The sequence below is a fragment of the Pleurodeles waltl genome, chromosome 6 (assembly GCF_031143425.1).
Source record: "Pleurodeles waltl isolate 20211129_DDA chromosome 6, aPleWal1.hap1.20221129, whole genome shotgun sequence".
NCBI lineage: Eukaryota > Metazoa > Chordata > Amphibia > Caudata > Salamandridae > Pleurodeles > Pleurodeles waltl.
In genome coordinates this window covers 380,884,071-380,907,764 of record NC_090445.1, presented here as the reverse complement: position 1 = coordinate 380,907,764, position 23,694 = coordinate 380,884,071, and the positions used below count along the sequence as shown (strand labels likewise).

Genomic DNA, 23,694 nt, shown 5'->3' with positions numbered 1-23,694 from the left:
GACTATGACTTCTGCTTGATTACTCTACTTTCTGTCTTCAGAGTAGCCCTCTTCTAACCTTCTATCCTATGCAGCTTTCTATTTTTTAGTGTAGCCTCTTCTCAGTATCATGCCTAATTTGATTTGTCTCTTGTTGTAATCACAATAATTAACAATAACCACTGTATTAACCACTAACCTTGGTGAATAGCGTGTTACTCATTGTACAGTGCTTCAAGATTAATAAGCACTGTATAAACGTAATTACAACTACAATAACTGCCTTATGTCAAACACTTTCTATATCAAACATATATTAGTCATCAAGCATCATCACTTTCATTCTAGAAAGGCTAGCTCACTCAAAGGAATCCTCGATCACACTGAAAAACACATACCAATCTTTTGATTTCCACTTGTGTCACACATCTGGCCAAAGGTCTAGGTGGTTAAACATGCATATAACTCTTGTCCCTTCCAAATTCAGTCTCTTGTCATCTTTCTCTGTGGCTTTAATCTGCAATGTTTTAACCCATCTGGACTGCGTAGTTAAAATGCCCCTCATGCCAATTATGGAAAGTTCCTGTGATAAACCCACCATGCCATTAAGAAACTGATATATTTTACTCTTTAGTGGGCACCTACGATAACAATGGCTAACGGTATATTGCTAATTCAGCCACCAGAAGGGAATGCTGTGTATAAAAATTAATGAACGTCGGTAATAATGAACTTCGGGATCTCAGAAGTCACAGATAAACAACAAACTCTGGAAAAAAAAACCCACAAAGAAAGTCTCAGCCTAGAGAGAAGGGAATGATCCCGAACCGACTTCCCTTCGCATGCCTGCCCTTCCCTCCCCATGCTCCGCCACCCAGGGCAGAGAAGTAGAGGGGTTGCAGCCCTTCCCTGGCTCCGGGGAGATAACAGAGAGCACAATCAGACCCAGCATATGTGTTTACTTTTGTGTTGCTATTTCTAGTAAGACGAGAATTATAAATGTGCGCTGCCAGTAAAGTTTCTCCACACGAGAACTCACCAGGTTGGGATAAAAATGGCAATCTTGGGAGGGAGGGCGTTGAGGGGTTATGTTTACTTTGGCAAAGGTCAACAGAACGAGGGTGGTTTCTGCCCGTATGCCTTCTAGGTACTGCAGCTCTAAATAATTTCAAATGTTAAACCGCTACTTAAAAACATTACATTGGTTTAATGGAACTTTTCTTTATGGCCTCGTAATTCGTCCGCTTTAGATGTGGTATCATTTCGTTCCTCTCTGTGGCACAAGGATCAAGCACTGATTAATGTAACTCAGTTAGTGCCTGTCTGTTACTCTCCACGTGATCGATGTACTATTTGGTTTGATTTAACTTCTACTGCCCTGCAAACCGAAGGCTTGTGAATGGCAAAAACATGGGTAGCAGGATAAACAAATTTGCTACATTTTTTTTTTTAATAGCTAGCTAACTTTTATTTTGCCAAGTCGTCTTTTCTCATGTTCCACTGTTTTATTTTGTTTTTGCTCATGGGCGCTCTTCTCAAAAGATTATCTTGTTTGAAATGGTGGTGCTTCCATGGTTGAAGGCTGAGCTCATGGAATAACTTTGTCAGCGTCTCAGACTCGCTTTCCAACCCTTGGCATGCTTCCAGCTCGACATGGTTGAGGTGTGAGGACTAATTGGACATCCAGTCTACAAACTGTTAGGACCTGAGGCCATCAATCCTCTGTAGCTCCTATGCATGAGGAATGGGCAATGCAGATCAAAAAGACTTCTTTGCCCTGATTGCTAATGCTGTAGCCCAAGTGTCTCCCACTATGGTACATAATTCCCCTCCACTCAAAGCCATATAATTACACTCCATGCAACACAATTGAACTCCAGATAATTCCAATACACATACTTACACTGCAAACTCCATAGTTTGACTTCAAGCCACATATTTACATTCCACATGTATCCACTCAATTCCAAAACACATAATTACACTCCACAAAATAAATTCATCTTTGCAACATTGCACATAATTCCAAACTGTAGGAGGCTGGCCTGGTTTATAGTGGGTACCTGGTGGTACTTACACCCTGTGCCACATCCAGTTATCCCTTATTAGTAGAATAGAGGTGTTTCTAGCAGCTTAGGCTGATAGAAGGTAGCTATAGCAAAGCAGTTTAGGCTGAACTAGGAGACATGCAATGCTCCTACTAGACCACTTATATCATATAGCACAATATCATAAGAAAACACAATACTCGGAGTTACTAAAAATAAAGGTACTTTATTTTTATGACAATATGCCAAAAGTATCTCTGTGGGGAACCCTCAGTTAGAAGGTAAGTAATATACACAAGTCATATGTACACAAACACAAAACAGGTAAGTAATAGTAAGAAAAGTGATGCAAACAGTATAGAATTACAATAGGATGCAATAGGTGAACATAGGTCTAGGGGTAACACAAACCATACACTCCAAAAGTGGAATGCGAATCACAAATGGACCCCAGACCTATGGGAGCTTGTAGAGGGTCGCTGGGACTATATGAAAACAGTCAGGGTGTCCAAGATACCCTACCCCAAGACCCTGAAAAGTAGGAGTAAAGTACCCCTACTACCCCAAGAAGGACACAATAGTCGTGATAGGGGGATTCTGCAAGAACCACAAACACCAGCAAAGCGCTGAAGATGGATTCCTGGGCCTGAGTACCTGCAAGGCAAGGGGACTAAGTCCAAGAGTCACGATAGTGTCCAGGGGGGGGCAGGAGCCCAGGAAACCCCAGATGAATGTGCAAGAAGGCTGCCTCTGGATGGAAGAAGCTTCGGATTCTACATCAAAGAAGAGAGCTAGGAACTTATCCTTTGGATGGACGATGTCCCACGGCGTGCTGGACGTTGCAGAAATGTTTCCACGCAGAAATACCACAAACAAGCCTTGCTAGCTGCAAGGGTTGCGGTAGAGGTTTTTGGGTGCTGCTGGGGACCAGGAAGGACCAGGATGTCGCCATTTGGAGGAGGAGACAGAGGGGGCGCTCAGCAACTCAGAGAGCACCTGCAGAAGTACCGGAGCAGGCACTTAGAAGATTGGTGTAACCAGAGTCACAAAAGAAGGGTCCGACGACGTCGGAGTCCAACTCAGAGGGTTGAGCACTGCAGCACGGAGTGCTGGGGACCCAGGCTAGGCTGTGCACAAAGGAATCCTTGGAGAAGTGCACAGAAGCCGGAGCAGCTGCAAATCACACAGTACACAGGTTTGCAGTCTAGCGTGGGGAGGCAAGGACTTACCTCCACCAAACTTGGACTGAAGGATCACTGGACTGTGGGAGTCACTTGGATAGAGTTCCTGTGTTCCAGGGACCACACTCGTCAGGATGAGAGGAGACCCAGAGGACCAGTGATGCAGTCTTTTGGTGCCTGCGTTGGCAGGGGGAAGATTCCGTTGACCCACGGGAGATTTCTTCTTGGCTTCCAGTGCAGGGTGAAGGCAGACAGCCCCCAGAGCATGCACCACCAGGAAACAGTCGAGAAAGCCGGCAGGATGAGGCGCTACAATGTTGCTGGTAGTCGTCTTGCTACTTTGTTGCGGTTTTGCAGGCGTCCTGGAGCAGTTAGCGGTCGATCCTTGGCAGAAGTCGAAGAGGGAAGTGCAGAGGAACTCTGGTGAGCTCTTCCATTCGTTATCTGAAGAATACCCCAGAGGAGAGACCCTAAATAGCCAGAAAAGGAGGTTTGGCTACCAAGAAAGGAGGATTGGATACCAAGAGAGGTAAGAGCCTATCAGAGGGGGTCTCTGACGTCACCTGCTGGCACTGGTCACTCAGAGCAGTCCAGTGTGCCCCCAACACCTCTGAATCCAAGATGGCAGAGGTCTGGGACACACTGGAGGAGCTCTGGGCACCTCCCCTGGGAGGTACTGGTTAGGGGAGTGATCACTCCCCTTTCCTTTGTCCAGTTTCGCGCCAGAGCAGGACTGGGGGATCTCTGAACCGGTGTAGACTGGCTTATGCAGAGATGGGCACCATCTGTGCCCATCAAAGCATTTCCAGAGGCTGGGGAGGCTACTCCTCCCCAGCCCTTCACACCGAATTCCAAAGGGAGAGGGTGTAACACCCTCTTTCAGAGGAAATCCTTTGTTCTGCCTTCCTGGGCTGGGGCTGCCCAGACCCCAGGAGGGCAGAATCCTGTCTGAGGGTTTGGCAGCAGCAGCTGCAGTGGAAACCCAGGAAAGGCAATTTGGCAGCACCCGGGTTCTGTGCTAGAGACCCGGGGAATCATGGAATTGTCCCCCCAATACCAGAATGGTATTGGGGTGACAATTCCATGAACTTAGACATGTTACATGGCCATGTTCGGAGTTACCATTGTGCCGCTATACATAGGTAGTGACCTATGTATAGTGCACGCGTGTAATGGTGTCTCGCACTCACATAGTTTGGGGAATTTGCCCTGAACGATGTGGGGGCACCTTGGCTAGTGCCAGGGTGCCCACACACTAAGTAACTTTGCACCCAACCTTCACTAAGTGATGGTTAGACATATAGGTGCAGTGAAAAATGGCTGTGAAATAACGTGGACGTTATTTCACTCAGGCTGCAGTGGCAGGCCTGTGTAAGAATTGTCTGAGCTCCCTATAGGTGGCAAAAGAAATGCTGCAGCCCATAGGGATCTCCTGGAACCCCAATACCCTGGGTACCTAGGTACCATATACAAGGGGATTATATGGGTGTACCAGTGTGCCAATGAGAATTGGTAAATTTAGTCATTAGCCTGCAGTGACAAATTTAGAAAGCAGAGAGAGCATAAACACTGAGGTTCTGGTTAGCAGTGCCTCAGTGATACAGTTGGGCACCACACAGGGAACACATACAGGGCACATATTATGAGCACCGGGGTCCTGCCTGGCAGGATCCCAGTGACACAAGGGCTAAAACACACACATTCATACAGTGAAAATGGGGGTAACATGCCAGGCAAGATGGTACTTTCCTACACACACCATAATACTACTCCTCACCATGCAACATTTCCACCCCACATAATATCACTCCAAAATATGCCACATAATTCCATACAATTCCCCTCCACACAATTCTACAGCACACAACATAATTGCATGCCACGTAATACTACTCAGTGCCACATAATGCAACTCTACATAATTACTCTGTACTCAATATCACATAAAACCACTATGCCACATAGCAACAATCTTCATAAATACACTCCACATCATGCCGCATAATTTCAAACAGCATAATTTCATTCAACACCACACAGTTCCATGCCACAGAACTCAACTCCACACATTTCAATTCCACACCACAGAATTCAGCATTGTGCCTCAAAATTCAATAGCACACAACATAACTCAACTGCACTACATGCCACTCTACAGCGCACAATACCATTACACATAATTACACTCCATGACATACAAACCCACTCCGCATAGTTCCAGTACAGTCAATACCTTATAATTGCTATCCACAAAGTTCCACAGAACACCATGACACATAATTCCACTACACAACTCCACTCCATACAGTTCCATGCTACACAATTCCACAACAAACCAATTTAAGCTACATAACTCCACTCCACACATATCCACTGCACAACACATGGCTAAAAGACATTGGCCCTCATTACGACCCTGGCGGTATAGAACCGCCTGGGCCGCGGCACGCGGGAGCACCGCTGACAGGCCGGCGGTGCCCCGCGGGGCATTCTGACCGCGGCGGCTTAGCCGCGGTCAGTAAAGGGAAACCGGCGGTCTCCCGCCGGTTTCCCGCTGCCCCCAGGAATCCTCCAAGCCGGCGCAGCTTGCTGCGCCGGCTTGGGGATTCCGACTCCCCCTCCCGCCATCCAGTTCCTGGCGGTTCTCCCGCCGGGAACCGGATGGCGGGAGGGGGAGTCGCGGGGCCCCTGGGGGCCCCTGCAGTGCCCATGCCAGTGGCATGGGCACTGCAGGGGCCCCCGTAAGAGGGCCCCTACAAGTATTTCACTGTCTGCTTGGCAGACAGTGAAATATGCGACGGGTGCAACAGCACCCGTCGCACCTTCCCACTCCGCCGGCTCGATTACGAGCCGGCATCCTCGTGGGAAGGGAGTTTTTCCCTGGGCTGGCGGGCGGTCTTTTGGAGACCGCCCGCCAGCCCAGGGAAAAACTCATAATACCCTCCGCGGTCTTTTGACCGCGGAGCGGTATTATGGAGGGCTGAATTCTGGCGGGCGGCCTCCGCCGCCCGCCAGAATCAGAATGAGGGGCATTGTCATTTACAATTCCAACAGCTTTCGTATTGCCAAAACCTAGCGGCTTTCGAGAACAGAAAAAAAAATCTCATAAAAGTGAGACCTATTGGCTTTGCCAATGCTTGTGTTTTTGCACGCACTGCAGGTATGCTAAACTGGGTGAGACTGCAGTTTCTACTACTCAGGTGAGGATGTTTTTAAGCAGGGTCTTTCCCTACAGGAATGCTGAATGACAGCCAGATGCAGGATTTTACACATCACTGTGCTTTTACTGTGGGTGATCAGAAGGAAGAGTCCGCAGTGCTACCTGCCTTGAGAAGAGTTACTTTACACGCACACAAAACTCATTAAAACAGATTTTGTTCTCCTTAATCCTGCACTGATCATTAGAGAGAAAGCATGTCAAGTCCAAACATTTCAAATACGAAATTCTAGTTCTGGGGGTTTTGCTTCCATTGGATACTATGCACAGATGACGCTATATTTTTAAATTATATTTACCTGTGAATGGTGATGGTGTGAGTGCATGTTTTGGTTCTCATGGCGAACAGTGGAATGGTAACACATGCAAATAATGCTTCCTTCTACAATTTATGCATGTTATCTCACAAGACCGCCACAATGTCTCTAAAAACCTTGCACGAAAACTAACATTAACTTAACACTTTTGATTGTCCATTCTTTTTCTTTCTTTCCTTTCTGTCCTCTGCATGCCTCCTTTCTGAGTATGGCCTAATCTAAGTCACATGTATGTTTTTCTTTAATCCTTATATTGTAGCTGTACAAATTATCAACACCTCATTTCAAAGATCACATCCTGTGTTTTGAAAGTCACACCCCTGCATTCTAGCAATACCTAATTTTATGTAGTTCATTGATTAAAGTTGCCAACCAATGCATGAATTCATCACAGCTAACTCCAATTAATTTAGTGTACCTCATTGAAGCTGGAGTAAATGCATTCCATAAGAGCCCAAGACTAATCCCAATCACCGAAGAAACCTACTAACCCTGGGTTCTGGAGCAGCATGCATGGGGTAGTAAGCACTATATAACTCTTTATACAGTGTAGATCCAGGGGTACTGGAACTATGCAGCAGGGAAGGGCCAAATTATGTGGCAAGGTTGAGTAAACGCAGCATAATGTGTTACTGCTTATGTTAGTCCTACATCATTAGTTGGTCATTTCTACAGTTGTTAGCACTGTCGAAACATTGGTTGCATCTCATTTGTTCCAGTTTAACACCCAAATATAGCAACAACCAACAGAAAGGAGACCAGTCAAGCTCTGGCAAGGGCTTTCCACTGTGCTGCAACACCTATTGCTGTGCCTTTACTTACTTTTAAGCCGTTGAGCTAGAAACACTTTTTTGTTAACATCTGCAGATTATGCAGCAGATACTGGATTATGTGGCAAGGTTGCGTAAATTATGCAGCAAGAAAAGGCAAACAATGAATCATAATGCGTCACAGTTTATGTTAGTTTTACATCATTATTTTGACATTTCTACACTTGTTAACACTGCTCAAACATTGGTTGCACCTCATTGTTCAACTTCAAATATAGCAACAAGCAACAGAAAGAAGACCAGTCAGGCACTGGCAAGGGTTTTCCACTGTGCTGCAACACCTATTGCTGCGTTTTTAGTTACTTTTAAACCGTTGAGCTAAAAACATTTTTTAAAAAATAAAATCTGCAGATTGTGCAGCAGTTAGTGGATTATCTGGCACATTTAGCAAATCTACGATTATGTGAAAAGCGCCACACCCATAGAGTCACATTATTCCAGTGGCCCTGTATATAACCCACAATATTAGTAATATCATAACTCTACCAGTACCAGTCCACAGCAAATAAACCACCCATAATAATTCTGTAGAATGAGAATAAATTGCTAAGGGCATGTCCACCACCCAGTACTGTATCAGTCAGCAGGATATAAATCAACCAACACAAGTTAAGCGATCGGCCCATGCCACTGTCCAATGGAGGACTTTAGTGTAGGTGACAATCATATATGGGATGATAAAGCCCATCCCTCCTTCAGCTTTGCTCTTTCCAGTCATGCCTGCTGAGGACCATTACCTTAGAACAAAATACCCTAGAACGAACAACCCAGTGCAATAACCAGCTGAGTGCAGAGCTGGCCTTAAGTGCCAGATTACTGAAAACAATAAACCACACACCTATCTCTCACATTTCATCATACATCACACTTTTAAGCGCTGAGTCCCTTTACACGATAACCATACCTCAATGGTCTTCATGCACGACACAGAAACGCTTCTCACACAGGATGAAAACTAAGGCGACACACTTCCAACCACTTAGCCTACACTGTCTTGCATGCTCCCCATATAGGCAAGAGCTTCAACGCCCCACACAGGAGTAGTAAGCATTATATAAATATTACAATACAGTTGTATCCTAGAAATGGATCCTGGTGCTAGCTATTACAGAAGGAATGGTCAACGTAGAACTAATGTGTGGAAAATAAAGTAAAGACTATGAAACCATGTTAACTAATGCTATTTTTATTAAGCCATTGTTAACAATAATAAAAAGTCAGCAATGTCAGACAAACCAAGTGAAACTATAAAAACTGAAAATGGTACAACTTTTCTTAAAATGCTGTTAGAGCTGCATATATATTTATCAGTTTAAAGTTTTCCATACATTTTTCTCCAGCCCTTCTGTGAACAACATGCCTTAGCCTTGCTTCTGGATTTAAATTAACAGGAGTGTGTATCAAAGTTGTCTCCAAAAATACATAGCTATTTGATTGTTGTTAAATAAGTTGGCCAATTGTTATGTCACAATACAGTTGTCGGTCAGTCAAAATAAACTTAATTCGGCCAGAGGGCGTCAGTCAAATAATTGTATGTACTCCTGAAGTGGCCGATCCTCGTGGAGATAGATTACATAGAAAATCCCTCTGGTGAAAAACAATAAACAAAACATTTTATTATTCTGTACAGCTTGCGTATTTGGGAATCTGGCAGATTTTGGCCCAGTCCATATTATAACAATATATTTTATTTGCACTGGTTCAAAAATGGAGCAACTCAATTGTAAATTATTTAGAAAAATTCAAGTGAGGTATCATTTGCTAATGAATCTTTGCATATGTGTATGCGCACATACGCAGTAGAGTATTTTAACTATAAATGTCCAGTCCGTCATCAACCTTTACTCTTTTAGAAAACTAAGTACTGTCCATGCTTCATTAGTAATAAAAACAGAAAAAACCTCATAGTTTAAAAGTAGAAGACTTTGGCCCTCATTCTGACCTTGGCGGTCTTTTCGCAAGACCGCTGAGTTACCGCCGCGGTAAAGACCGCCGACCGCGGCGGTATGCCGCTGCGCGTATTCCGACCGCTGGGAGCGTTCCGCCGGAATACCGCCAGCAGCCACACTGGCGGTCGGCGGGAAAGTGGAGACTGGTCAACCTCCACCGCCACGCCAGCAGAACACCGCCCCCAGAATTACGACCCACATTTCTGTGTGGCGGTCTTCTGTTGGCGGTCTTCTGTTGGCGGTCACGTCCCTATGGCTCCCGTCGCCTCCCGGAGGACCAACGCACAAGGTAAGTTGATCGTCCGTGAGGGGAGGGGGTGGGGGGGTGTTGTGTGATGTGTGCGTGCATGGGGGTGTGTAGAGGGGGTGTGTGAGTGCGTGCATGCGGGCGGGGGGTGCTGCTGTGCCTTTGGGCAATGTGTGTAGTTCGGTGGGTGCGCATGTCGGCATGTATGTGTGCGGGTATGTGCCCCCGTTGTGTATGTGTGTGTGTAGGGGGTGTGCATATGTGCATGTTGGGGGTGCGTGCATGTCGGGGTGCGTGTATGTGCATGTCGGGGTGGGGGGGCAGGGGGTTCGTACCACCTCTGGGGGGTGGCAGGGGGGTGGAGGGTGTGGGGGGAGGACTCGTGGGGGGCAGTGGGGGGTGGGGGAGACCCCTATCAGTGCCAGGGAAGGAATTCCCTGGCCCCGATAGTGCCTACCGCCATGGTTCGCATGGCGGTTCCCGACCGCCAAAAACCGCGGCGGTAAGCAGGGTCATGATACGGTTGGCGGTCTTGGGTCGACCGCCGGGCCGGAGTGTGCAAACTCCAGCCCGTCGGTCATGACCGCCGTGGCGGTCGGAGTGGGGAAGTGGCGGTTGATCGCGGCGGTGACCGCCGCGGTCAGAATGCCATTTTTTGGACCGCCGGTCTGTTCGCGGTCCGACCGCCGCCTCTCCGCCGACCGCCAAGGTCAGAATGAGGGCCATTGTTTTTAGTTGAATATATATTATGTAAACTCGTCAGAGTAAAAGTAGAGAACATACTGACACAAGAGTGCAGAAATGTTTTAATAATATAGAATGGAGCAAACACTGTTTATGTCATTCCTCTTTCGCATTTCGTGAATTTTTATACCACATAAAACTTTATGTGCTTTGGTTACATTGCTTTATATCTGCTGCTCAAGATTATTTTTTAGTTTTGAGCTCAAAGCGCTCCGTCCCTTGTGTAATCGTTGACCACGCCCATGTCAATCCCATCCATTTGGTTAGTTTGTCTGCTTGCCTTTTAAAATTAGCATGATGTAATTAGTGGAAGGCATGCATACGTCATGCCTCTTCCGGTGTTTAGCCCGCCTCGAGCGCACCGGCCAACTACCGAAAACGTACGAGGCTCCATGTTTTCCGTATGGTTTCTGCACTATTTTTTCTCTTTATTTCGTAGACAGCGCAATCTCGCTGGGAAGAAGTTGAGTGCTTTGCATAACATCGACCCTGTTACATGGATAGTTGCACTTTTGTCGGTTACATAGATAATTGCACTTTTGCGGTTACATGGATAATTAATTGCACTTTTGCCGATATGTTTAACTGTGAGCAGACTTCTGTTCCCTTTTGTGTGTTTGATTTGCGCTCATGGTGGGCGTCAGCTCACTTATGTAAAACTGTTTTATTTTTCAGTTTATGGGGCAAGAAAAGTCCGGTTAGAAGTTTACAGCGGTAATAGCTTTAACTAGAGTAATAGCAAGACCCATTGCATTGCAAATGCTTGTTTTATTTGTGGTTCCATGTTCATGAATATTATACATTTGTTTAAAGTAATAATGGTACCTGCTTGCATGTAGCATGAAACATAAAAACCTATTTCGTCCAACAGGAATTCCACGCATCAATACTGAAATTGGTTTGAGGAAGGATGAAGAGTCAGATCCTTTTCAAATAGATCATCCAGGTGATGAAAGAGACAAACACACCAGCCCCAGTTCTGGTAAATTTTAAATCCTTCTGAATGTTAACACCGATTGGACTGACTTTTTTTTTTTATTTCAAAATGATTTATTGGTTTTAAGGAAATTCAGCATAGGTCATACATAGATTGACAAACTTCACAAAACCAAAATATGTAGAGTGCTGTTGCATTAGTTTATACAGTGCTATAATAATATTGAACGTTATCAACAGGACTACTTAGAAATAAGTAACAGGATAATAATTAAGGGAGGAAGAGAAAGGAGAAGGGAGTAGAAAGAAGGTGAGGAGATGATAATACAAAATGGCAAAGAAACGAAAAATGGGCATAATCGAACTAAAAAACAAAATTAATAATGAGTCCACTATTCACGGAGGCTTAATTTGTACAAGATAAAGGTCCAATTTTTCCTATATGGACTGGGTCTTGGTCTCTGAGGGGATTACTGTAGTGTGATGTTATTCGCTCTGTTAGAAAGTATCATCTTTCTTGGCATGTTACCCCCGTTTTTACCTGTATGTCAGTATGTTTTTGCCTGTCTCATTGGGATCCTGCTGGTCAGGACCCCAGTGCTCATAGTTGGTAGCCTAATGTGTGTGTTGTGAATAGTGCTTAACTGTGTCACTGAGGCTCTGCTAACCAGAACCTCAGTGCTTATGTTCTCTCTGCTTTTACATTTGTCACTATGACTTCATTTACCAATTTCCGTTGGCACACTGGACCCCCCCTTATAAGTCCCTAATATATGGCACGTAGGTACCCAGGGCATTGGGGTTCCAGGAGATCCTTATGGGCTGCAGCATTTCTTTTGCCACCCATAAGGAGCTCAGACAAACTCTTTCACAGGACTGCCACTGCAGCCTGGGTGAATTAGTGCACACATTATTTCACAGCCATTTTCACTGCACTAAGTAACTTATAAGTCACCTATATGTCTAACCTCCATTTACTGAAGGCTGGGTGCACTATGTGTGAGGACGCCATTACACGTGTGCACTACATATAGGTCAATACCTATATGTAGCTTCACAATGGTAACCCCTATTTGTCAGTGTGTTTTGCCTGTCTCACTGGGATCCTGCTAGCCAGAACCCCAGTGCTCATAGTGTGTGGCCTATGTGTGTTGTCAGTATGCGTAACTGTGTCACTGAAGTTCTTCTAACCAGAACTCCAGTGCTTATGCTCTCTCTGCTTACCAAATTTGTCATAATAGTTCAGTGACTCAATATTCCAATTCTGATTGGCTTACTGGACCCCCCCCCCCCAATAAGTCCCTAGTATAATGTACCTAGGGCATTGGGGTTCCAGGAGATCCTTATGGGCTGCAGCATTTCTTTTGCCATCCATAAGGAGCTCAGACAAACCTTTCTTCAGGACTACCACTTCAGCCTGAGTGAAAAGTGCACACACTATTTCACAGCCATTTTCACTGCACTTAAGTAACCTATAAGTCACCTATATGTCTAACCTTCATTTACTGAAGGCTAGGTGCAAAGTTACTAAGTGTGAGGGCACCCTTGCACTAGCAAATGTGCCCCCACACAGTCCAGTGCCAATTCCCCGGACTTTGTGAGTGTGGGGACGCCATTACATGTGTGCACTACATATAGGTCAATACCTATGTGTAGCTTCACAATGGTAACCCCAAATATGGCCATGTAAGGTGTCTAAGATCATGGAATTGGCCCCCAATCCAAATCTGGTTTGGGAGACTCTCTCTTGTTTGTGTATTTTCTTTTTACACTTCGCTGTTGCATTCTGAGACAACCATAAAGAACTGGAAGGACAAACCGCCTGACCCCCACTCAGGATTAAGGACTCTGCCTAGTTGACCCCAGCACGAGTGGTTCTCACCAGGGGCCAGTGACGATGGCCTTCTTACACCCCCTCTGCCCCTGAGGACAAGTTAGGGGAAAGCCATGGACTTTTCTACACCCAGAATCCAAGATCTGGAGAAGAGCTAGCACAAGGAACCAGGCAAATTAGCTCTTGTAGGACTCCACCACTTTGGAGGTGGAAAGGGTTGCTGCAACTGTCCCTGGAGCTCCTCACCAGGGTCAAAATGAACCTAGGATTGTCCAGATCGGCCCAATGTGTTCCAAGTTATGGTATTTCAAAGTTGACCTTTTCCTGCTCAGAGCGCGGGAGGCTCCTCTCTCTTTTTAGTGAAATTCCAACATGGAGGGACAGGAGACGGCGCAAGGAAAACATATAAAAATATTGCCAGGAGGGGATATGCATGGGGTCTCCTCATTCGTTAAATCCCATTGCCCGTGGACCCCATCCTCCAGGTGTATTTTTGTGTTAGAGGGCTGGGACCCCATTCCTGGACCTTCGATGCCTCCAGAGTAAGAGAAATCACAAAATGCTCGAAAGTGCTGTTGCGCTCCTCTGCAGTGGATGGAAGTGGGCAAGGACCTACCCCTGGGCCCCAATGGTATGGAATAGCGAGGGGGTAGTGCCACTGCATTCCTCGCATGTCTGGGTCACCCGCTCTTTGTGCCCGTGAATGGGGGGAGTGGGAGGCCAGCCACGGTCAATGCACCTGGACACAAGAGCGAGCGAACATCAAAATTATTCATTACAATTCTTTGCATAGGGGGAAGGCTCGAATCATGTCAGATTTGCAACCAGACCAACTCAAGTGACTTAATTAAGAAAAAACACCAATAAAGTGCCCAAGATCAAAATCAATGCTTAATAAAGGTAAATAAATCTAAAAATCCAAGGAAAGCACCATTAGTGTCCAACAAAATACTAGATAAAGTGCAGAAATAGAATCACCTATAGCATAAAAGTGTTGGATTACCACCGAGAGAATCTAGTCAAGAATAGTAAAAGACTAGTTTGTTTATATTAAAATGAGATAAAATACCAGAGATATGAAAGAACTTAGATATCCCTTACAGGCTGGATTAAACACTCTCCAACTTCAAATTTGTAGTCCAAATTTATGTTTTCATATATGTATGTTTCATTTAGGTTAGGGGGTTGTATTATATTTTTTTGGTTGATTCTATGTTGATTATATTATGTGCGAACTGAATGTTTAATTAGTTATAATAAATATCTAAATTGAAATATATTGTATGTTGTATATTTGAATTTAAGATTTCCATTCCTATGTTTGCTATGTTAATGGAGAGTAAACTACGTTATACTCATAGTACTTACACTCTGTACCAGGACGAGTTATCCCTTATTAGTGTAGAAGAGGTGTTTCTTGCAGCTTAGGCTGATAGAAGGTAGCTATGGAGAGCAGCTTAGGCTGAACTAGGAGACATGCAAAGCTGCTACTATACCACTGGTGTCATATGCACAATATCATAAGAAAACACAATACACAGATATACTAAAAATAAAGGTACTTTATTTTTATGACAATATGCCAAAAGTATCTCAGTGAGTACCCTCAGTATGAGGATAGCAAATATACACAAGACATACGTACACAATACCAAAAATATGCAGTAATAGCAAAAGGAAGTAATGCAAGCAATGTACAGTCACAATAGATTGCAATGAGAGCACATAGGTATACGGGCAACACAAACCGTATACTCCAAAAGTGGAATGCGAACCACGAATGGACCCCAAACCTATGTGAGCTTGTAGAGGGTCACTGGGACTGTAAGAAAACAGTGAGGGTTAGAAAAATAGCCCACCCCAAGACCCTGAAACGTAGGTGTAAAGTGCACCTATATTCCCGTCGTGATAGGGGAATTCTGCAAGGAAGACCAACACCAGCAATGCAACAACGATGGATTTCCGGACGAGAGTACCTGTGGAACAAGGGGACCAAGTCCAAGAGTCGCGACAAAGTCGAGATTGGGCAGATGCCCAGGAAATGCCAGCTGAGGATGCAAAGAAGCTGCCACCAGATGGTAGAAGCTGTGGATTCTGCAAGAACGAAGAGGACTAGGAACTTCCCCTTTGGAGGATGGATGTCCCACATCGTGAAGAAGCTTGCAGAGGTGTTCCCACGCAGAAAGACCGCAAACAAGCCTTGCTAGCTGCAAGGGTTGCGGTTAGGATTTTTGGATGCTGCTTTGGCCCAGGAGGGACCAGGATGTCGCCAATTGCGTAAGGAGACAGAGGGGGCGCCCAGCAAGATAGGGAGCCCTCACAGAAGCAGGCAGCACCCGCAGAAGTGCCGGAACAGGCACTACAAAGAAGAGTGAACCGGGGCTCACCCGAAGTCACAAAAGGAGATCCCACGATGCGGGAGGACAACTCAGGAGGTTGTGCACTGCAGGTTAGAGTGTCGGGCCCCAAGCTTGGCTGTTCACAAAGGAAATCCTGGAAGAGTGCACAGGAGCCGGAGCAGCTGCAAATCACGCGGTACCCAGCAATGCAGTCTAGCGTGGGGAGGGAAGGACTTACCTCCACCAAACTTGAACTGAAGAGTCACTGGACTGTGGGAGTCACTTGGACAGAGTTGCTGAGTTCCAGGGACCACGCTTGTCGTGCTGAGAGGGGACCCAGAGGACCGGTGATGCAGTTCTTTTGGTGCCTGCGTTTGCAGGGGGAGGATTCTGTTGTCCCACGGGAGATTTCTTCAGAGCTTCTAGTGCAGAGAGGAGGCAGACTACCCCCACAGCATGCACCACCAGGAAAACAGTCGAGAAGGCGGCAGGATCAGCAATACAAGGTTACTGTAGTCGTCTTTGCTACTTTGTTGCGGTTTTGCAGGCTTCCTGAGCAGTCAGCGGTCGATTCCGTGGCAGAAGGTGAAGAGAGAGATGCAGAGGAACTCTGATGAGCTCTTGCATTCGTTATCTAAAGAATTCCCCAAAGCAGAGACCCTAAATAGCCAGAAAAGGAGGTTTGGCTACTTAGGAAGGAGGATAGGCTAGCCACACAGGTAAGAGCCTATCAGAAGGGGTCTCTGATGTCACCTGCTGGCACTGGCTACTCAGAGCAGTCCAGTGTGCCAGCAGCACCTCTGTGTTCAAGATGGCAGAGGTCTGGAGCACACTGGAGGAGCTCTGGGCACCTCCCCTGGGAGGTGCAGGTCAGGGGAGTGGTCACTCCCCTTTCCTTTGTCCAGTTTCGCGCCAGAGCAGGGCTGGGGGATCCCTAAACCGGTGTAGACTGGCTTATGCAGAGATGGGCACCATCTGTGCCCATCAAAGCATTTCCAGAGGCTGGGGGAGGCTACTCCTCCCCAGCCCTGACACCTTTTTCCAAAGGGAGAGGGTGTAACACCCTCTCTCTGAGGAAGTCCTTTGTTCTGCCTTCCTGGGCCAAGCCTGGCTGGACCCCAGGAGGGCAGAAACCTGTCTGAGGGGTTGGCAGCAGCAGCAGCTGCAGTGAAACCCCGGGAAAGGTAGTTTGGCAGTACCCGGGTTTGTGCTAGAGACTCGGGGGATCATGGAATTGTCTCCCCAATGCCAGAATGGCATTGGGGTGACAATTCCATGATCTTAGAATGTTACATGGCCATGTTCGGAGTTACCATTGTGACGCTATACATAGGTAGTGACCTATGTATAGTGCACACGTGTAATGGTGTCCCCGCACTCACAAAGTCCGGGGAATTTGCCCTGAACAATGTGGGGGCACCTTGGCTAGTGCGACTTCTGTGCTCTCTGGGGGTTATAGGTGCACTTTACACCTACTTTTCAGGGTCTTGGGGTGGGCTATTATTCTAACCCTTACTGTTTTCTTACATTCCCAGCGACCCTCTACAAGCTCACATAGGTTTGGGGATCCATTTGTGGTTCGCATTCCACTTTTGGAGTATATGGTTTGTGTTGCCCCTATACCTATATGCCCCTATTGCAATCTATTGTAAATTTACACTGCTTGCATTACTTCCTTTTGCTATTACTGCATATTTTTGGTATTGTGTACATATATCTTGTGTATATTTGGCACCCTCATACTGAGGGTACTCACTGAGATACTTTTGGCATATTGTCATAAAAATAAAGTACCTTTATTTTTTAGTATATCTGTGTATTGTGTTTTCTTATGATATTGTGCATATGACACCAGTGGTATAGTAGGAGCTTTGCATGTCTCCTAGTTCAGCCTAAGCTGCTAGAAACACCTCTTCTACACTAACAAGGGATAACTGGACCTGGTACAAAGTGTAAGTACCCCTTGGTATCCACTACAAGCCAGGCCAGCCTCCTACAAATGGTTTCTGCTCGAAGTATATATGTTTTATCAGTATTAATAAGTGTATTCATGCTGGAGCATTATTTGTGATAACTGCATTTAATTTCAGGGCAATTTTCATATGTGGTTTGTTGCTCTTGAACCTTGACAAAACAAATAGACTCACTTGATATGTTTGTGTGACCCCTTTTGGGGGTCAGAAGTGATTATGCAATGTCATATATGGTATTTTCCATCTGCCAATATATATTTGTAAATTATTGTGTAGTATTTAGTAGCGTGTGTGTAATAAATGTACTGCTTTTTCTAAAGAAAAAGTACTGACTTGACAATCATTTATTGAGTGTTATTATTGTGTGCCAATGAATGGTGATTACTAGCCCACACCACCTCCCTTGATTGGGCCTTGGCCTGGTCTGCTCACTACCCTGAGAGATTCAAGTGCTACATTGGGGGTGCTTAGTTCTCGTAAAGGACAATTGTGGACTTATTGCTTATTCAGGGCACACAACATAACTCAATTTCTTACAAAAGGCTATTGCAATTGTGGGGAAGTAGACGGTGAGACCGTTTCAATAATGTGGCAAAACAAATCCGTAATATCACTGGACATTCTGTTTTTAACAAATCCAACTTGGTTGGCTGAGTTAGTTTAAGGATTAGTTAATCCAACCATGTGGCAAGAACGTTAGAGTACATTTTACAATCTATATTTATCAGTGATATTGTTCTGTAATTTTTCAGAAGTGATATATCTTTACTTTCCTTTGGAATGACAACAATAGCTGCTTCAGCCAGTGTGACAGCAATTCCTCCTTTAGAGGAAGATGACAGGTCTTGGTCTAACAATGAGAAATCTTGTTCTGGCCCAAAACGTTTATAGATAGATACAGTGTATTCATCAGGACCCAGGGCCTTGGAGAACTTTTATCGTTTAATGACTGACCAAACTTCCTCCACAGAAAAGGAGCAGCAAGAGTTGCTCTTTCCTGAACAGTGATGGTAGGGAGATTTACATTTTTAAGGGATTCTTTACATTGCTCAGAATCAGATTGTGTGTTATCATACAGGTCCATATAGAAATTTTTGAAAAGATTAGCTATCATTTTCGGATTGGTATGTATTGTATCACCATAGCCTCTTATAATTGTTACCGAATACTTGTTCTCTCTAAATTTCAAATCTACAGCTACCATCATAGCAGCTCTATTAACTTTTCACATTTGGATGCCCTTTTGTTTTTAAATCCAGACACCTACCCTTTTACTCAGTAGCTTATTTTATGCTACTATTTTATTTTTTGTTTAGTGTGGTTAATTGCTGTGTATTAGACATATCCTGTCTCTTGGAGTTCCACCGATTTAAATTATTTTTCTAAGTTATTCAGTCAGTTATTAGTTTGCTCATGAAGGATATGATGCTGATGAGTGTACCTCTGATAGTAGCTTTTAAAGTGTCCAACCTTGTAGGAGGGGAAATGTCACTCAATTGGTTAGCATAAAGGAAGTTTCAGGTTTCAGTACAAATTTTTAGCTTTATGGCTAGTATCATTACAAACCTCATTGTTTAATCTCCAGAGGTTTTTTAAATAATTGGTGCACTCCATATGAGTGATATGATGTGTCTGGTTTCTGTACTAATGGCATCAAGTGTGAGAACCTGAAATTATTAAATAATCTATTCTCGAGTAAGCTGGTGCAGCGGACAGAAAAGCGTGAAATCGAACGTGTCTGAATGTTGGTGTCCCCATGCAGCCTTTAGATTAAACCTTGAGCACTATTTGTTTTTCATGGCTATATGAGCCTTAGGGTCGGTACGAACACCTAGATAATTTATCTCTTGTGTAATCCATAGATAAATTAAAGTCTTCCCTGAAGAGGATCACTGTATCATCAGTAATAAAAGCCATATTTGACTCAAGCACTTCCCAAAAGCTATGTTGTTCCCCATTTGTCGTATATACATTAACCTTTAGGGTGCCCATACGAGCTGGTCTTGTCCTCGCACACGGTTCCCGTGTGCCGGGGACGAGACCAGCTCGTCCCGCACCGGGCCTACAAGGGGGAGCACAACGCTTCCCCCATGAGCCTAAGGGCAGGGATGGAAGGGGAATCGCTTCCCCTTCCACCCCAACCCCCCCAAACCCCCCCAGTGATGTCTGATGATGTCAGCGCTCAAATCGCACGCTTACCTCATTAGAGGTCACTGCTGATCTTGCAGGAAGCTGTGCTTCCAGCACGATCCCGGAAGAAAAATGCAAAAGCATTTCTCTTCTGACTGGAAGGTGGGGCGGGAGAGGCATGAAAGGAAAGGCCTTTCCTTTCCTTTCATGTCTCTCTCAGCATTCGCGATCGAGCAGCAGAAATGCCTACTAGACACCAGGGATATTTTTTGAATATATATATATATTTCAATAAGGGGAGCGGCCCCTTGTGCAAGGGTCACTCCCTAGGGGGGCAATTTTTTTAAGGCCTTTTCTGCCCCCTCCACCCCCCCCCCCCCCCTATTGTTATTAGGCCGATCTGCAGAAACCTCTAGGCACAAGGGATAAATTTTTTTTTTTTTTTTTTTTTTTTTTTTTTTTTAGATGTGGGGAGCGACCCCTTAGGCAAGGGTTGCTCCCATGCGGGGAAAAATCATTTTAGGTCATTTCTGGCCCCTTGGGGGCAGAGCGGCCTATTTTTATTAGGCCATTCTAAACTAGACACCAGAGATTTTTATACTTTTGTGTCAATTTCACGCAAGGGGAGCGACCCCTTATACTGTGTGGGATCCCACACAGAAATGTGGAAAAATTTGATTTTTTGGCTAAATATGAGGTTTGCTGAGGATTCCGGGAAAGAAAACACTGGGGGATCCAAGCAAGTCACACCTCCCTGGACTCCCTGGTCTAGTTTTCAGAAATGTTTGGGTTTGCTAGGTTTCCCTAAATGCCATAAAAACAGGTAGTTTTGATAATTTTTATGTGTCCACATAGTGTTTTGGGGCATTTTCTTTTGCGGCACCAGGCCTACCCACACAAGTGAAGTACCGTTTTTTTGGGTGACTTGGGAGAACGCTGGGTGAAAGGAAATTTGTGGCTCCTCTCAGATTCCAGAGCTTCTTGTGACCGAAATGTGAGGAAAAAGTGTTTTTTTTTGGCCAAATTTTGAGGATTGCAAAGGATTCTTTGTAACAGAACCTGGTGCGAGTCCCACAGGTCACCGCATCTTGGATTCCCCTAGGTGTCTAGTTTTAAAAAAATGCACAGGTTTGGCAGGTTTCCTTTGGTGCCGGCTGAGCTAGAGGCCAAAATCCACAGCTAGGTACTTTGCAAAAAACAGCTCTGTTTTCTTTGGGAAAATGTGATGTGGCCACATTGTGTTTTGGGGCATTTCCTGTCACAGGCACTAGGCCTACCCACACAAGCGAGGTACCATTTTTATTGGGAGACGTGGGGGAATGCTGGGTGGAAGAAAATTTGTGGCTCCTCTCAGATTCCAGAACTTTTTGTGACCGAAATGTGAGGAAAAAGTGGGGGTTTTTGGCCAAATTTTGAGGATTGCAAACGATTCTGGGTAACAGAACCTGGTGAGAGCCCCACAAGTCACCCCATCTTAAATTCCCCTAGGTCACTAGTTTTAAAAAATGCACAAGTTTTCCTAGGTGGCGGCTGAGCTAGAGATCAAAATGCACAGCTAGGCACTTTCCAAAAAACACCTCAGTTTTCAATGTAAAAATGTGATGTGCCATGTTGCGTTTCCTGTCGCAGGCATTAGGTCTACCCACGCAAGTGAGGTTACATTTTTATTGGGAGACTTGTGAGAACACAGAATAGCAGAACAAGTGTTATTGCCCATTGTCTTTATCTGCATTTTTTGCTTCCAAATGTAAGACAGTGTGTAAAAAAGACATCTATTTGAGAAATGCCCTGTAATTCACATGCTAGTATGGGGACCCCGGAATTCAGAGATGTACAAATAACCACTGCTTCTCAAAACCTCATCTTGCGCCCATTTTGGAAATACAAAGGTTTCCTTGATACCTATTTTTCAGTCTTTATAGTTTCACAAATGAATTGCTGTGTACCCGGAATACAATGAAAACCCATTGCAAGGTGCAGCTCATTTACTGGCTCTGGGTACCTAGGGTTCTTGATGAACCTACAAGCTCTATATATCCCCGCAACCAGAAGAGTCCAGCAGACGTAATGGTATGTTGCTTTAAAAAATCTGACATTGCAGGAAAAAGTTACAGAGTAAAACATGGAGAAAAATGGCTGTTTTTTGCACCTCAATTTCATTATCTTTTTATTTCAGCTGTTATTTTCTGTAGGAAAACCTTGTAGGTTCTACACAAATGATCCCTTGCTGAATTCAAAATGTTGTCTACTTTTCAGAAATGTTTAGCTGTCCAGAAACAGGCATTGTTTTCACACCCATTTCTGTCACTAACTGGAAGGAGGATAAAAGCACAAAAAATTGTAAAAATGGGGTATGTCAGAGTAAAATGCCAAAATGTGTTGAAAAATGTGGTTTTCTGATTCAAGTCTGTCTGTTCCTGAAAGCTGGGAAGATGGTGATTTTAGCACTGCAAACCCTTTGTTGCTGCCATTTTTAGGGAAAAAAACCATAAGACTTCTGCAGCCCTTTTTCCCATTTAAAAAAAAAAAAAAAAAAAGTGTCCCTGTATTTTGGCTAATTTCTTGGTCTCCTTCAGGGGAACCCACAAACTGTGGGTACCTCTAGAATCCCTAGGATGTTGGAAAAAAGGCTGCAAATTTGTTGTGGGTAGCTTATGTGGATAAAAAGTTATGAGGACCTAAGCGTGAACTTCCCCAAATAGCCAATAAAAGGCCTGCCACCTGAGGGGGGAAAAGGCCTGGCAGTGAAGGGGTTAATAACAAAATGATTTTTCCTATTTACTCATTTCTGAGATTAATCCATCTGCCTTCTCTGTCATATTTACTTGTTTTTATGGAAATATTATATTTCTTGGCAACAAGGGTTAAAACACCATTTTTCTTACGTACTGCAGGAGCGTGGCTACCTAATTTATCCATTTCTTCCCAAAATAGGTAGCTTTCCTCTCTTGAATTTTAGTCTTTTAAAGTGAAGTAATGTCCTCTTACAATCTATAAAGATAATAGGTTATTTTGCAACTTTTACTTTTGATATTTCTCTTTGCATTGAGTTAGAGAATGTTGAGGCTGTTTTTCGTTTGAGCCATACGTTAATATGAAAAAGATGCTGGAGATACAGTTCCTAACATGGACTCTAGGTAATGATGACACACAATTAGATGAAAAGAGTTCTTCCTAAGATTACACAGAGGACATACAATACCGAAAACGTAGCCACAGCAGACCACAAATGAGAACAACTCTCCAAGGAAGAAGAGACAGTCAGAAAAAGCTATTTAAAAAAATAGAAAGAAATCCTAGAAATTGACTATAATTAAATCACGAGGTTCCAACAAACGAGAAAAATATTTTTCCCAAAAAAACAGTAAAATTTGCGATTAAACAGGTTGTCAATCTTCAAGACCCATTACCATCACACTTCACCTCCCTGAGATACATACCTCAGCAATGTGGGGAATAGGACCAGATACTTCCCCCAATGCAAGAGTAGTCATTTACTACCACAAATCTAGGAATGCAGATAGAAGCTAGAGGTAGCCATAATGAATTGACAGTTAACCAGTCTGGTTAAACCATTTTAGAAACATTAAAAACATCATAATAAATGTCTGTTTTGAAGGCAGTCAAAGAAACAATCTAAGACTTCACAAGAAGTGAATAATTGTGCAAGAGTAAAACAAAAAGTAAACAAAACTGATAAAGGTAAAAGATACCATTATTAGGATACATAGCAGTATTTCGTAGTCATATAGAATGACATTGAGAGTGATGACCACATGTAGAACTGGATGTAACAAATCTCCTACTTGTCAAAGTTTGTAGATTTAGGCTTTGAAAATAAAGTATCCATGTCAGAATCACCAAGTTCATCAAATAATTTTTTCAATTCTGCATTTGATGCAAAGATCGCGTAGAACCATTCAACGAAATTCGATAGTTCGACGGACCTGCAAAAGAAAATTCCATGTTC

General features: G+C 44.3%; 1 protein-coding gene across 4 annotated transcripts in view; it reads left to right on the top strand.

Annotated features, from left to right (window-relative positions):
• Positions 1-23,694, top strand: part of LOC138299771 (zinc finger protein 809-like) — an 87,613-nt gene that overhangs the window by 36,041 nt on the left and 27,878 nt on the right. For all 4 annotated transcript variants that reach the window (XM_069238316.1, XM_069238315.1, XM_069238314.1 and 1 more), the window contains one exon: positions 11,384-11,494. In XM_069238316.1, coding sequence (XP_069094417.1) covers positions 11,384-11,494 — 111 coding nt within the window. The remainder of the gene's footprint in view (positions 1-11,383; positions 11,495-23,694) is intronic.